This window comes from Panthera pardus, unplaced genomic scaffold, assembly GCF_024362965.1.
Source record: "Panthera pardus isolate Hobbes unplaced genomic scaffold, ASM2436296v1 HiC_scaffold_10, whole genome shotgun sequence".
NCBI lineage: Eukaryota > Metazoa > Chordata > Mammalia > Carnivora > Felidae > Panthera > Panthera pardus.
Genome location: NW_026526655.1, coordinates 47,384,767 through 47,400,925, shown reverse-complemented (window position 1 = coordinate 47,400,925; position 16,159 = coordinate 47,384,767). Strand labels below are relative to the sequence as shown.

The following is a 16,159-nucleotide window of genomic DNA, read 5'->3' as shown; positions in this document are numbered from 1 at the left end:
TATAAGAATGCAACTGATTTCGGTACATTACTTTTATATCCCGTGACTTTGCTGAATTCATGTATCAGTTCTAGCAGACTTTTGGTGGAGTCTATGGGGTTTTCCGTGTATAATATCTTGTCATCTGCAAAAAGTGAAAGCTTGACTTCATCTTTGCCAATTTTGATGCCTTTGATTTCCTTTTGTTGTCTGATTGCTGATGCTAGAACTTCCAACACTATGTTAAACAACAGCGGTGAGAGTGGACATCCCTGTCGTTTCCTGATCTCAGGGAAAAAGCTCTCAGTTTTTCCTCATTGAGGATGATGTTAGCTGTGGGCTTTTCATAAATGGCTTTTATGATCTTTAAGTATGTTCCTTCTATCCCGACTTTCTTGAGGGTTTTTATTAAGAAACATTGCTGAATTTTGTCAAAGGCCTTTTCTGCATCGATTGACAGGATCATATGGTTCTTATCTTTTCTTTTATTAATGTGATGTATCACGTTGATTGATTTGCAAATGTTGAACCAGCCCTGCATCCCAGGAATGAATCCCACTTGATCATGGTGAATAATTCTTTTTATATGCTGTTGAATTCGATTTGCTAGTATCTTGTTGAGACTTTTTGCATCCATATTCATCAGGGATATTGGCCTGTAGTTCTCTTTTTTTGCGAAGCTAGAACAAGCAATCCTAAAATTTGTATGGAACCACAAAAGACTCCAAATAGCCAAAGTAATATTGAAGAAGACCAAAGCGGGAGGTATCACAATGCCAGACTTTAGCCTTTACTACAAAGCTGTAATCATCAAGACAGCATGGTACTGGCACAAAAACAGACACATAGATCAATGGAATAGAATAGAGACTCCAGAATTGGACCCACAAAAGTATGGCCAACTAATCTTTGACAAAGCAGGAAAGAATATCCAATGGAAAAAAGACAGTCTCTTTACCAAATGGTGCTGGGAGAACTGGACAGCAACATGCAGAAGGATGAAACTAGACCACTTTCTTACACCATTCACAAAAATAAACTCAAAATGGATGAAGGACCTGAATGTGAGACAGGAAACCATCAAAACCCTGGAGGAGAAAGCAGGAAAAAACCTCTCTGACCTCAGCCGCAGCAATTTCTTACTTGACACATCTCCGAAGGCAAGGGAATTAAAGCAAAAATGAACTATTGGGACCTCATGAAGATAAAAGATTCTGCACTGCAAAGGAAACAATCAACAAAACTAAAAGGGAACCGACAGAATGGGAAAAGATATTTGCAAATGACATATCGGACAAACGGCTAGTATCCAAAAGGTACAAAGTACTCACCAAACTCCACACCCGAAAAACAAATAATCCAGTGAAGAAATAGGCAGAAGACATGAATAGACACTTCTCTAAAGAAGACATCCAGATGGCCAACAGGCACATGAAAAGATGCTCAACATCACTCCTCATCAGGGAAATACAAATCAAAACCACACTGAGAAATCACCTCACACCAGTCAGAGTGGCCAAAATGAACAAATCAGGAGACTATAGATGCTGGCGAGGATGTGGAGAAACGGAAACCCTCTTGCACTGTTGGTGGGAATGCAAACTCTGGAAAACAGTGTAGAGGTTCCTCACAAAATTAAAAATAGATCTACCCTATGACCCAGCAGTAGTACTGGTAGGATTTTACCCAAGGGATACAGGAGTGCTGATGCATAGGGGCACTCGAACCCCAATGTTTATAGCAGCACTTTCAACAATAGCCAAATTATGGAAAGGGCCTAAATGTCCATCAACTGATGAATGGATAAAGAAGTTGTGGTTTACATATACAATGGGATACTACTTGGCAGTGAGAAAGAATGAAATATGGCCTTTTGTAGCAACATGGATGGAACTGGAGAGTGTTGTGCTAAGTGAAATAAGTCATACAGAGAAAGACAGATACCATATGTTTTCACTCTTATGTGGATCCTATGAAACTTAACGGAAGACCATGGGGGAGGGGAAGGGGGAAAAAAAAGTTACAGAGAGGGAAGGAGGCAAACTATAAGAGACTCTTAAAAACTGAGAACAAACTGAGGGTTGACGGGGGGAGGGGCAGGGTGAGAGGGAGGGGAAAGTGGGTGATGGGCATTGAGGAGGGCACCCGTTGGGATGAGCACTGGGTGTTGTATGGAAACCAATTTGACAATAAATTTCATATTAAGAAAAAAAAGAAAAATTAGCTTTATTCTTTTTCTCAGATACAGCTAATGAGAGAGTTATGTGTTATAGTTCTTTTATTAACAACCTGTATGATTGTGGTCTATTCATTTAGCCTTTCTGGGACCCATTTTTATCTCCTACAAAATAAATGTTAGCAAATATTTAAAAAAAAAAAAAAGACTCATCTATATGTCACCTTCAAGAGACTCACTTCAGACCTAAAGACATATGCAGATTGAAAATGAAGAGCTAGAAAACCACTTACCATGCAAATGAAAGTGAAAAGAAAGCTGAAGTAGCAATGCTTATACTGGACAAAATAGACTTGAAAACAAAGACAGTGACAAGAGCAAAGGAAGGACATTAATAATGATAAAGGGAACAATCCAACAAAAGGATATAGCAACTGTAAATATTTATGCACTCAACATGGAAGCACCTAAAGTCAGAAAGGACCTATTAACAGGCATAAAGGAATAAACTGACAATGATACAATAATAGTAGGGGACTTTAACACCCCACTTACATCAATGGATACATCTGCCAGACAGAAAATAAACAAGGAAAGAGTAGCTTTGAATGACAGGACTGGCCAGATGGACCTAACAGATATTCAGAACATTATATCCCAAAACAGCAGACTACACAGTCTTTTCAAGTGCACATGGAACATTCTCCAGAATAGATTGCATATTAGGTCACTAACAAATATCGATAAATTTAAAAAGAATGAAATCTTATCATGCACATTTTCTGATCATGACATTATGAAATTAGAAATCAAACAGAATGCAAATATATGGAGGTTAAATAACACGCTACTAAACAATGAATGGGTTAATCAAAAAAATAAGGGGAAATCAAAATACATGGAGACAACTAAAAAAGAAAACACAATGGTCCAAATCTTTGGGATGCAGCAAAAGCTGATCAAAGAGAGAAATTTATAGCAATACAGATATACCTCAAGAAGCAAGAAAGATCTCTAATAAACAACCTAACCTTATACCTAAAGGAGCTAGAAAAAGAACATAGCCCAAAGCCAATAGAAGGAAGGAAATAATAAAAATTAAAGTAGAAATGAATGAAATAGAGACAACTCCCGCCCCCCAACAATAGAACAGATCAATGAAACCAGTAGCTGGTTCTTTGAAAAAATCAATAAAATTGATAAACCTTTTATCAGACTCATTAAGAGAAAATGAGAGAGGACTCAAATAAATAAAATCAGAAATGAAGAAGGAGGGGTGCCTGGGTGGCTCAATCAGTTAGGCTTCTGACTTCGACTCAGGTCATGATCTCGCGGTTCACGAGTTTGAGCCCTGTGTTGGGCTCTGTGCTGATAGCACAGAGCCTGCAGCCTGTTTTGGATTCTGTGTCTCCCTCTCTCTGCCCCTCCCCTGCTCATTCTCCGTCTCTGTCTCTGTCTGTCTCTCTCTAAAAAATAAATAAAACAGGGGCAACTGGGTGGCTAAGTTGGTTAAGCATCTGACTTTGGCTCGGGTCATGATCTTGTGGTTTGTGGGTTCGAGCCCCGTGTCGGGCTCTGTGCTGACAGCTCAGAGCCTGGAGCCTGCTTCGAATTCTGTGTCTCCCTCTCTCTCTGCCTCTCCCCTGCTCATCCTCTGTCTCTCTCTATCCCTAGAAAAATTTCAAAAATCAATCAACATGATACATTAGTAAGAGAAAGGACAAAAACCATATGATCATCTCAATAGATGCAGAAAAAGCATTGAGAAAGTACAACATCAATTCATGATAAAAACTCTCAGCAAAGTAGGTTTAGAGGGAACATTTCTCAACATAATAAAGACTATATATAAAAAACCCACACTAAAATCATACTCAACAGTGAAGTACTGAGAGCTTTTCCTTTAAGATCATAATAAGATAAGGGTGTCTGCTCTCACTGTTTTTATTAAACATAATACTGAGAGTCCTAGCCACAGCAACCAGGCTAAAATAAATAAATGGCATCCAAATTAGTAAGTAAGAAGTAAAACATTCAGTATTTGCAAATCACAGAATACTATATATAGTAAACCTTTAAAACACCACCAAAAACCACTAGAACTAATAAATGAATTCAGTAAGGTCACAGGATACAAAATCAATTTACAGAAATCTATTACATTTCTGTATACTAATAATGAAGTAGCAAAAAGAGAAACAAAGAAAAAAAATCCCATTTATAATTGCATCAAAATGAACAAAATACTTAGGAATAAACCTAACTATAAAACATTGATGAAAGAAATTGAAGATGAGACAACAAATGGAAAGATATTCCATGCCCTAGGACTGAAAGAATTAATACTATGAAAATGTCCACACTACCCAAAGCAATCTACAGAGTCAATGTAATTTCTATCAGAAGACAAACAACAGTTTTGGCAGAACTAGAACCAATAATCCTAAAATATGTATGGAACCTCAAAGATAGCCAAAGACAGCTTGAGAAAGAAAAATAAAGCTGGCACTTCAAATTCCAAGTTTTAAGATATATATAAAGTTGTAGTAATTGAAAACAGTATAATACTGGCACAAAAATAGACACACAGATCAACAGAACAGAATAGAGGGCCCAAAATTAACACACACTTGTATGGTCAATTAATCTACAACAAAGAAGGCAAGAATTTACAATGAGGAGAAGAGAGTTTCTTCAATGAACGGTTCTGGGAAAACTAGATAGCTATAGGCAAAAAGAATAAAATTGGACCACTTTCTTACACCACACACAAAAATCAGCTCAAAATGGATTAAAGATATAAATGTAAGACCTGGGGGTGCCTGGGTGGCTCAGTCAGTTGAGCATCCAATTCTTGATTTTGGTTCAGATAATGATCTCAGGGTTGTGGGATCGAGCCCTGTGTTTGGCTCTGTACTAAATGTGGAGCCTGCTTGGGATTCTCTCTCTTCCTCTCTCCCACTCCTCCCACTCATGCTCTCCCTTTCTCACTCTAAAATATTAAAGAAAAGTGAGATCCAAAACCATAAAAATCCCCATAGAAAATATAGGCAATAATTTCTTTGACTGCAGCCATAGAATCATGTTTCTAGATATGTCTCCTCAGTCAGGGAAAACAAAATCAAAATTCAACTATTTGGGACTACATCAAAATTAAAAGCTTTTGCACAGCAATGGAAACCATCAACAAAACCAAAAGGCAACCTACTGAATGGGGGAAGATATTTTCAAGTGATATATCTGATTTTGGTGTATCCAAAATATATAAAGAACTTATATAACTCAACACCAAAAACCCCCAAATAATCTGATCAAAAAATGGGCAGAGGATTTGAACTGACATTTTCCAAGGCAGACATACAGATGGTTGATATACACGTGAAAAGATGCTCAGCATCACAAACCGTCAGAGAAATGCATATCCAAACCACAAAGAGATATCACCTTAAACCTGTCAGAATGGCTGACACAAAAAACACAAAAAATAACAAGTGTTGGCAAGGATGTGGAGAAAAAGGAACCTTCATGCACTGTTGGTGGAAATGCAAACTGGTGCAACCACTGTGGAAAGCAGTATGGTGGTTCTTCAAAAAATTAAAAATAGAATTACCATGATTTAGTAATTTCACTAAAGGTAATTTGCTGAAGGAAAACAAAAACATGGATTCAAAAGATATATGTACCCCTATGCTTATTGCAGCATATTTACAATAGCCAAGATGTGAAAGCAACCCAAGTGTCCATCAACAAATGAATGGATAAAGAAGGTGTCATACACACACAGAATGGAATATTACTCAACCACAGAAAAGAATAAGACCTTGTCATTTGCAACAACATGGATTAACCTAGATGGTATAATCCTAAGTGAAATAAATCAGCCAAAGAAAGACAAATACCATATGATTTCACTCATATGTGAAATTTAAGAAACAAAACAAATGAACAACAACAATAAAAAGATCAGCAAAATACCAGACTCTTAAATACAGAAAAGATACTGGTGGTTGTTGGAGGGAAGGTGAGTAGGGGAATGGGTGAAATAGATAACGCAGATTAAGAGTACACTTATCTTGATGAGTACTAAATATTCCTCAGAACTGCTGAATCATTATACTGTATACCTGAAACTAATATAATGTATTTTAATTGTACTTCAATAACAAAGATAAAGAAAAAACATGTCACCTGCAAAATGTGACAGGAAGTTTTTTCTCTAAAAGTACTTCTTGACAAATAGAGCAGATATCATCTGAACCAATTTCCTTCTGTTTAATGTACCCATCTTCTTCAATATGCACAGTTTCATCATTTGTTCCTTGTTGTGGAGTTTGAACTCGATGTATCCCTCGAAGCAAGTCACTGATTTCTCTTTCCACAAGACCTAACTGCAAAGCACCTATGAAAAATTCCAAAGTATTAAAATTCAGTGGCAAAATTAGAGATACAGAAATGTAAATAACTTATGCTGAAAGTTAGAATTTTCTTTCAAATATCAGAAAGACAGTTTTGATTGAATTGTTACACTGAGATTTACCACTTCTTGTATTTTTTTTCAGAACCAAAAGGTCAAGTAAGAGTCATTGATAAAAAGAATGGGAGGTGCTGGGTGGCTCAGTTGGTTAAGCATCTGACTTCAAATCAGGTCATGACCTCACAGTTCATGGGTTTGAGCCCCATGCCAGGCTCTGTGCTGATAGCTCAGAGCCTGGAGGCTGCTTCAGATTCTGTGTCTCCCTCTCTCTCTGCCCCTCCCTGACTTGTTCTCTCTCCCTAAAAAATAAATAAACATAAAAGTAAATGAATGGAAATTATATTTTTTTCTTATAACTGAAAAGAGTCAGTGCAAATGTTGCATTGTAAAGGTTTTGCATTAATTATGTGACAGTGTTCATTCTTGGATTGGTGTTATAATCATGTCTTAGATTTTAATCTGTTCAATTTGTCCATAAATAATATTTTATCAACATACCACCAAAAGAAATGGACACAAATACATAAAGGGGAAACGGATATTTGAGTAGTTAGTGAAATTAGTCTTTGTTAGATGAATAATGAATGAATAGATAACAGGAGAGCAAGACTCAATTGTAACTACTCTCCTGTCTTGGTTTTCAGTTTCTACAAGAGTGTCTTGGTAGCCACATCTTTCACAGATTTGGTTAGTATTCTTCTGAATAATCTATTTGGAACTATGTTGCTTATAATCTTGGGATGTGCATTCTTTGAATTATGAATTTTCTCCATCCTACTGTCCTTATAAGAAATCGTTTCTAATACATTTAGTTTTGATCAGGGAATCCTAGATTCTTTATTCCTTTCTCCATCCCAGGCTCCTTTCCTTTTCTCTCTCCTTAACATGCCATAATTTAAATGCCATCTGTTATTGGTCCTCTTGAATTCTATTCATTTTATACATTCTTTAATACATTTAATACATTATTTAATAAATTTTAAAATACTTGCAAGATAATAAAACCTTCATTTTTTCTGGAAAGACTTCCAAATTAAACACTAAGAATACTGAAAACATCATAGAACAATATAGAAATCTCCGTTCCTTGCGTGAGGTGGGGTGGCAGGTGGAATGTAAGAGGGTAACATAATTTAATTAACCATTACTTTGGAGGATGAGAGCTATTTGTCACAGAGACAGAGCAACATCTGCTCTCTAAAAAAGACAGGGAGGAAAATGAAGAACAAAAACTGTGCTTTTGGGAATAAAGATTTCCTAGGGCAGCAGAATTATTGAAACATAAAAGTTCATAAGAGGAGCTGGCCATAAATGTCTCATGTGGTATAACATGAATTGGAAAATGAAAGGCAGAAACAAACTCTTCTGAAATTAATTTAAAAAATTAATGTATGAGACTATGAAAGAATATTCTTTTATAGAGAAGAGCAAGACAGCTAATCTTATCAGAGGGCAATGGAAGATGTTCAACTTCATTAACATAAAAGAAAATTAGTTAAAATAAGAATGACACACAGACACAGAATAAAACCTATTGAATAAGCAATAGTAAATCAATGAAATGTTATGTTTGTTTGCCTTATGTCATTTCTTTTTGCATTTAAAAAAGTTATATGAAGATACTTTAGACCTTCTAAGGGTATGTTAGATGTATGGAAGAATGGAAATTTATTTAATTTGCCAGGAACGAACAGATTACAATGAACCTTGTAGCTGGCATTTTTTTGTGTTCTGTAGGACAGCCTTTTTTTCCCCTACACTATAGAAATATTATTAACATTTGAAAATATTTCTTCATATTTTTAAATTATTTTCTTTGGGGACTTAAGTATTCTGTTCATGTCTTTCATTATGTGCTTAAGTAATAATATGTACCTAAAACACGAATCTCAAACCAAACCTAGCAGAAAATTGACAGGTAGCTGAAATTGCAAATCAGCAAAAGTATTTTAAGACCAATTTGGCAATACATCTGGTTGGCAGACATAAAAATGTTAATACTTTTACTCCAAAATCTGATTAATGAGACATTAGGCTAAACAAATGATTGAAAGAAGAGAAAGCTTCATGTACAAAGAATATGACAAACAGTTAGAAATAAATTAAATGCCTAACAATAGAATAATGTTAACTAAATTATGATATACCATATTTAGCCCCTGATGACTTTAATTACAGAGATTACACAGCATTGAAAATGGGTATAAAGTAACAATGTGTGATAAAAGCAGAGGACAAAATTCCCATGCACTATTAGACATACATAAATATAAAGTAATAAATGAAAATGGGAGCAAAAAAGTTTATTGTATCTTTGTAGTGGGAATTTAAAAATTTTTTTCTTCAACATGGTTCTTAATTTATTTGTAAATATTTAATTAAAAAAAGGAATGGATGGCATTTACTAGACAAAAAGAAAAAGAGAAAATGGAGGAGAAGAGGGAAAAAAATCTAGTTTATACTTTGGGTTTTGACTACTGCTAGCATTGGAACTTTTAGAATCTCCCTTATAAAAGAAGAGAGGGGAATTGGATAAACTAAAAGTTTCTCTAATGCCAACGTTTATAAAACAAAGAGAAGGATACGTTTTTGACTCTTAGCTATTTTGTCCCTCAGCTCTCTATTAAAAAGTAAACTATAAAAAAAATAGACATTGTCTTTAGAAGAAACTATTAGGTGATAAATGTAGGTTTTGCTGGAAAACATTTATTGGGTGATGGGAAAAATAATGCTCCATGTTCAAAAACTGATATCTTTACAATAAAATTCCTTTGTAATCATCTTTGTAAATGTTCAAAAATAAAAGTCAATTGTTTTTGATATGCAACACTAGAGCACAAATATTTGTTTCCTGATTTGTTTTAGAAGAATCTAGGAATGATATTCAAAACACTCACATAGTCCAAATGAATAATCATTTATAGCTTTCTTTAAATTAATTTAAATAATCTATGTTTGTTCCAGCTTTCATTAAAAAATTTTTTCTTATGTTTATTTATTTCTGAGAGAGAGAGAGAGAGAGAGAGAGAGAGAGAGAGAGCGCAAGCAGGGGAGGGGCAGAGAAAGAGAGAGAGGCAAAGAATCCAAAGGAGGCTCCAGGCTCTGAGCTGTCAGCACAGAGCCCTACACAGAGCTTGAACCAATGGACCGTGAGAGCATGACCTGAGGCAAAGTGGGTTACTCAACGGACTAAGCCAGCCAGGCACCCCCATTCTAGCTTTCATTTACATGATAAATTTTAAGATGATTAAGACTTCTACTTTTTTGAATATTTGTGCAAATAGGATTCTCTCAATGTTGACCAAAACTTCTTTTAAATATAGAGATATGAAAGATCTTTTATTTTTGTAGGAAGTATATATTTTTCAAAATTAACATTTAGGATTAAACATTAAAAAACATTTTTAAAAATTCCCAACCATAGGCTGATATTTATAAAAAGAACAAGACATAGTTTCTGCCTTTAAGAAATAAAAAGGATAACAGAATATTAACTATTAGGTTGATCCATATGAAATTGCTACTTTTGGAAATGAAAAACTCCACAAATGTTAGTATTCATTTTTCAATTCATAAAGAAGTATCTAACAGAGGATCCTGGCTAATACATAGTACAACAGATGTTTGTTGAATTTGGTTGTATAGAGCTTCACTGTAATAAGAGTAGCCATTAGCCACATGTGACTACTAAGCACTTGAAATATGGTTCATGTGACTAAAAAACTAAATTTCTAATTTTGTTTCACTTAAATTGAAATTGAAAACTCATAATATATAGTTACTGAAAAATTTGTAAGTACGTATATGTAACAATTTAGGTATTACATGAATCTATTTTTCAACTGAGTATTTTATAAAATCTAAATGCAGATCAAATATTTCCATTGAAAATATAGTGTCTAGATGAGATTCTCTGTAAGTATAAAATACTAAGACTTTGAAGACAGTATCAAAAATATTGCATATTTTTATATTGATTACATGTTGATATGGTAATATTTTAATGTATTAGATTAAATTAAAATATATTATTAAAATTAACTTTCCCTGTTTCTTTTTACTCTTTGTAATATGGCTACTAGAAAATTACATATGTGGTTTGCATTATATTTCTATTGGACAGCACTAGTATGGAAGCTTGTGAAAATGGTATGTAAAACAGTGTAGAGAACAAGTAAGATTTGGAGAGGACGTGAGCACTTAACTTCAGGTGGATAAAATGAAGAAATAGAGAAATAAACAGTGTATGCAATATCAAACAACCCAATCATTGTGTATGAAGGATTGGAAGAGAGGATGAAGTAGAGAACTAAGTGACATTCCAGAAAGAACCTTTTGTCTACAATGTGGAGAAGGAAGAAACCAAGTGCAGGTACCGAAAAGAAACAGGCTCTAGAACACTATGAAGGGCCGATGAAGGTTGGACAAAGGTGAGAATGAGAATGGAGAGATGAAAACAGCGTTGAGAAGGAGGTAGGATGTAACATGAACGGGATTTATGAAATGACTCCTTAGACAGGAGAGAGGAAGTTGGGAGAGGAAAAATCAAGGAGAATCCCATGGTTTCTAGTTTTGGAGACTAAAGAAAAAGGAAAGCCAATATATGAGGTAGGGGATACAAGAGGGGAGCACAAATGGGGGAGGGGGGGGATTTTGGTATTTAAAATGCCTGTGGGACCTCCAAATCTGAGCTGCCCCGAAAGCAACTGAAAATAGTGCTCTGTTGATAAGAGAAATGTGTAAAATGAGAGAAGAGTACAAAAAAAAGTGTCTGTGAAACACTAATATTAATTTATTATCTAGTACAACTTTTAAATGTTTACTGTGATTACCATAATGACAATATCTTTTTTATAAAATCTATAAATCCAAATGACCTATAACAAAATTAATTTTCTTTCTCTTTTAATTTTGAGGACTCTAGAACTTAAAGTTACATACCTATATGCTTGACTCTAAACTCAATTTAAGTACTGTCATAAAAACTATTTTACTCTTAAAAACATGTATTTATATTTTTTACATACAAATTTCAGTTAGTAGATATTTTTGAATGAAATTATGTTCCATGTCAACTATTACTGTGATCTAAAAAATTACATTTCTGATTTTTTTTATAATTAAAATAATTTTATGCCTAGAAACCACTGTGAATCTTTGCTTAGCACACATGAAGGAAATTTTGCCTTCAGAATAACTAGCCATTGTTTCATCCCTTTTTTTATTAAGTGCCCCTGAATTCGAAATGACATATAAAGTTACATTTTTTTATTAAGGAAGAAAAATGTCCCAAGTGTCTTAAATGCAACAAACTGAGCTACAGATAGTTGTCAGATTGTCTAGGAAAATAATTGTTTAAATTTAGAATATGTCTAAACAAAAAATTATTAAATATGTTAACTTCAAAATAATAAAAGAAGAAATGCAACTTACATTCATGATTCCTTGGAAGTTTGAATTTTTTCAACAAGACCCTAGTATTCACAGGTGGAAAACCAAAAGAAATATTTATTTATGATATAACCTAAAATGATATATTTTAATATGAGGAGTAGCATTATAGAATTTATATTGCTGATGGTGTTATAAATATACTTAACACTCTCATCAGTTTTCTGTTATAATAATAAGTAGTTAAATGTTAACTGTACTGAAATCAAAATAAAAAATTCATACAAAAACAGTAGTTAAATAAATGTTTTAAAGTAAGCATATGTGAAAAAAGTATTATAAATGAAAATAAAAGACATTTATAATAAAGAGATTTGCCAGAAAGAGTCCATGTATTTCTTTATAACATACATTTATTCACAGAGACAGGTTAGTAAAGGAATGAGATATTCATTGTAATTCTTTTAAACTTTCCTAGAAGTTTCTTAGTCCTGAAAATGGAGTAATTTTCTGGAGAGTACCAATACTGTTTTCTTACATATACCACTTGAATGTATGACAGAAAAAATACTTCAAATATCGCCAATTGAAATGAAATGAGACCTTTTTAAAAGCTGAGAAATACATAAAAAATTCTTACTTAAATATATTAAATATACTTTAGTATATTAAATACTTGAATTATATTTCCATTTAGTTTGGTTAATATATTGTAAAAAACAAGTAACATTATATAGAAATCAGAACAGAAGGCCCTTGCCCTGAGGAAGCTGGCATTACAAAAATGAAAAAAAACTATTTTAATAAACATAATTTATTATTTTTAATAATAAAACCAAACTGCAAGTTTTTAAAGGACCATATTTTATATCTTCTATGCTAACTAGAGTAAATTGTGTTAGCAATGCTCAATAAAAACTGATCAAAACAAAACAACAAAAACTCGGTAATACAAGCTTTGGAAATGAAGGTATATACTTTTTTTTTTTAACTTATAAAGAAAAGCATTCAAAGTGTGAGATACATATTCTTCTCTCAATTTTTTGTTAGATTTGTTTTACCCTCCAATTTCAGTCACAAATATTCTATAATAATATAATTCATGATTTGTTCATATAAATACAGATAGGTAAAACAAAATGAGTTGAAAGAATGAAAAAATGGAAAGAAGGGAAAGAATTCCAGACTAACTCCAAACACTAAATTAAAACAATTTTTTTAAAAATTTTCATTTTTGGGATTTCCCTGTAAGTAGGTTCTGTCACTAGAGGAAAACTTTCAGATTCAACAGAAGTAATTCTCAGTGTAGTTCTATTACTATCTTAAAAGATTCATAGTAAAATGCTTATTGAAAATAAAAATAATACATTAGAAAATATCATAATTAAAAAAATAATGAGGGGCACTTGGGTGACTCAGTCGGTTGAGTGGCCGACTTTGGCTCAGGTCATGATCTAACAGTTTGTGGGTTTGAGCCCCGTGTCTGGCTCTATGCTGACAGCTCAGAGCCAGAGCGTTCAGATTCTGCATCTCCTCGCGCTGTACCTCCCCGGCTTGCACTCTGTCTCTCTCTCTCAAAAATAAATAAACATTAAAGAAATTGAAGAAAATAATAAAAATAATAAAAATTTAAAAAACATAACGAATTTTTTGTTATTAAATGATTTGTTTGTTGTACTACATTTACAAAGAAAACAAACAATGCACCCAGTAGAAAGAATAAAAATAAAAATGTATTCGGGAATTTATTTTTAACTGACAGCAAATAGAAATCCTATAGTGAGAACATAATTATTGTTATTGATGTGAATCAGGGAGGTTTTTCTTTTTCTGTTTTATAGTTAGATTTCACATTTGTACATAAGATTCTTAGACAGTAAGAATTTAAAAAGTGATTTTTTAAATTATAAACATGAACTTTTAAAACTTGCAGAGGTGGGTAGTATGTTTCTCAAGTTAAACTTTATTTAATTTTCAGAATGAAATAAAATACCCCAAAATATACTGAAAAACTACAGCCATTTTACCCTTATATCTCCCAACAACAAATTTCTATTACCTTAAGTACTCAAATCATGAAAAAGGCAATATACCAAGATGTTCCTTTGTGGCAGATCTGGATTACAGAGTTACTTACCAGCATATATGCTTACAAAGTTCCCCTCCTTTCAGAAATGTGGAACAGTTACAAACATGAGGATTTCCTAAGAAAACCTTTAAAAGAAAAATGCATACTTAAAAAAAAAAAACCCTCCAGTTAATTTTTAGAGTTAGAATAAAAATAATTTAATGGACGATAGGATTAAAAGAGATTTCAAGAAGTAATTTAGTTTAGGTGACTTCAAATGTTGAATATAGTCTATGGAGACATCTTAACGCTTGACACCAGTCTCCAGGCTGATTTTTCACTGTCATATTGTCTTGCTCAACAACTTGTATTATCACTTAAGACTTCTTCAGTGACCTACACTCAGGCAAGTGAAAAGAAATCTAATTTTAAAAGCTAAAAAATATCTCTGTATCGATACATTTCTTAATGAAAGTTCATTCTGCCTTGCAGTGGAGCTAAAGACTTTTTGTAAATTAGCTTATTTTGGATCTTTTGTTTGTTTTGTACACTTAATTGGTATATAATTTGACTTGAGAAGACTAATTTTATTCACCAAGTTTATATTGGCTAAAATAATTTTTTAACTAAGTGTTCTAAGGGACAAAGTAAAAAAAAAAAAGATGTCTTAAATAAGCACAGGCTAGTAATTTGTATTCAGTACTTAGAATGCAGGACACTACATTAAAATTTTCCAAATCAACACCCGGGAGGTGGGATGGTGGCTGATTTTTGAGTGGCAAGAGTGGGATATGCAAATATAAAATATCTTTTTTTCAGGTTTTTATTAAGACCTTCCCAAGGCATCGCCACCTAAACGATACTTTAAAAGGATCTTCTTGGAGGTTTAGAGTGACTAAAGAGTAAAGAAAAACAGATTTTATTTATTTAGTATTTACAGTATGAAATAGGTCGTAGGATTTTCATTTCGTTTTAGTTACAGGGCTCGTGACTGCCAACAACGGATCCAAGAACGCACGCAATGCAAAGCATGTATTCAAGTAAAACGTCTCACATTTTCAAGCCTAAACATCAAGCAGGTGCCATCATCTTACAGGAGTTGGATGCCATTTTGGAGTCCTGACTTCCCAAAATTAAACTTTTCTATGAAAACACGACTTCCCTCTGCAATTTGCACATCTTTAGAGTCTGGATCTCGCGCGGGTGGGGTGGGTGTGGCAGCGAGAATCCGCAGGGATTGTGAAGGTGGCTTAGAAATAAGGAAGGCCCAGGAGGACCGGGTGGGTGGGCCGGGCGGGAGTGGAGGCAAGTTGGGGGTGGTAATTACTCGGAAATCCCTGTTTTCCGGCTCCTCCTCCCTCAGCAGGAAGCCGGTGGGGCCCATCTCTCGTAGGAGGTAGATGCTGCCGCTCAGCGCCAAGTCCTGTTGCCAGCTGAGGTGGTTGCTCAAGTGTCTTCGCCTTTCAGAGGCTTTACAGCCTCGGCGAAGCATCTTGCTTGGGTGAGGGCGAAGGCAGCTTCTCTACGAGACTCTCCGAGTGCCCGCCGGTTTCCATGACAACCGCGTGCCGGCCGGTTGCCTTGGTGATAAAGGTTGAGCTTCCTGATGTCCCAGAGTGCCTTGCGGCCAAGCTATAGCTGGCAACCAAAGGGCAAGGGGTGGAGAGTGGATTCCGCAGCTCAGAGCCGCCTCCGCTCGTTCCTGGAGCCACGTTCCTGGCTGGGAAGCGTTTCTAATACCCCGACCTGCCCAACGTTAAGGTGGCGGCTAAAGACACAGCTGTCAAATCTCTCGTGTTCCTTTTGCTGGTTCCTTGCAGGCAGGGCTGGTAAATTATGTGTGTTAGGACAGTCGCACGAGCGGGTTACTGTGTGGGCTCTGCGTGCTCAAATTTTCCTGTGATGATTCATCATCTTTATCAGAAACCCCAGAGTAATTATTTTGTTCAACAATATTCCACCATTTCCAGAGTGCTCACTATCTGCATAATCTGAGCGATTCGCTGGGGAAAGAAAAGACAGGAATCTAACCCCTAGGGAGCTAGATCCTTAAATCGGGACGTGTGCAGGG

General features: G+C 34.6%; 1 protein-coding gene across 3 annotated transcripts in view; it reads right to left on the bottom strand.

Annotated features, from left to right (window-relative positions):
* Nucleotides 1–15,649, bottom strand: part of ZSWIM2 (zinc finger SWIM-type containing 2) — a 31,895-nt gene extending 16,246 nt beyond the window's left edge. For 2 of the 3 annotated variants that reach the window (XM_053907090.1, XM_053907095.1), the window contains exons 1-4: nucleotides 15,416–15,649; nucleotides 14,161–14,234; nucleotides 12,063–12,106; nucleotides 6,344–6,554 (exon numbers count right to left, since the gene is read on the bottom strand). In XM_053907090.1, the coding sequence (XP_053763065.1) occupies nucleotides 6,344–6,554; nucleotides 12,063–12,106; nucleotides 14,161–14,234; nucleotides 15,416–15,580 (494 nt within the window). In that variant the 5' untranslated portion in view covers nucleotides 15,581–15,649. Of the gene's footprint in view, nucleotides 1–6,343; nucleotides 6,555–12,062; nucleotides 12,107–14,160; nucleotides 14,235–15,142; nucleotides 15,352–15,415 lie in introns of those variants that run through there. The other variant, XM_053907093.1, reaches the window with a different exon arrangement.
* Between the last annotated feature and the right edge of the window lie 510 nt (nucleotides 15,650–16,159).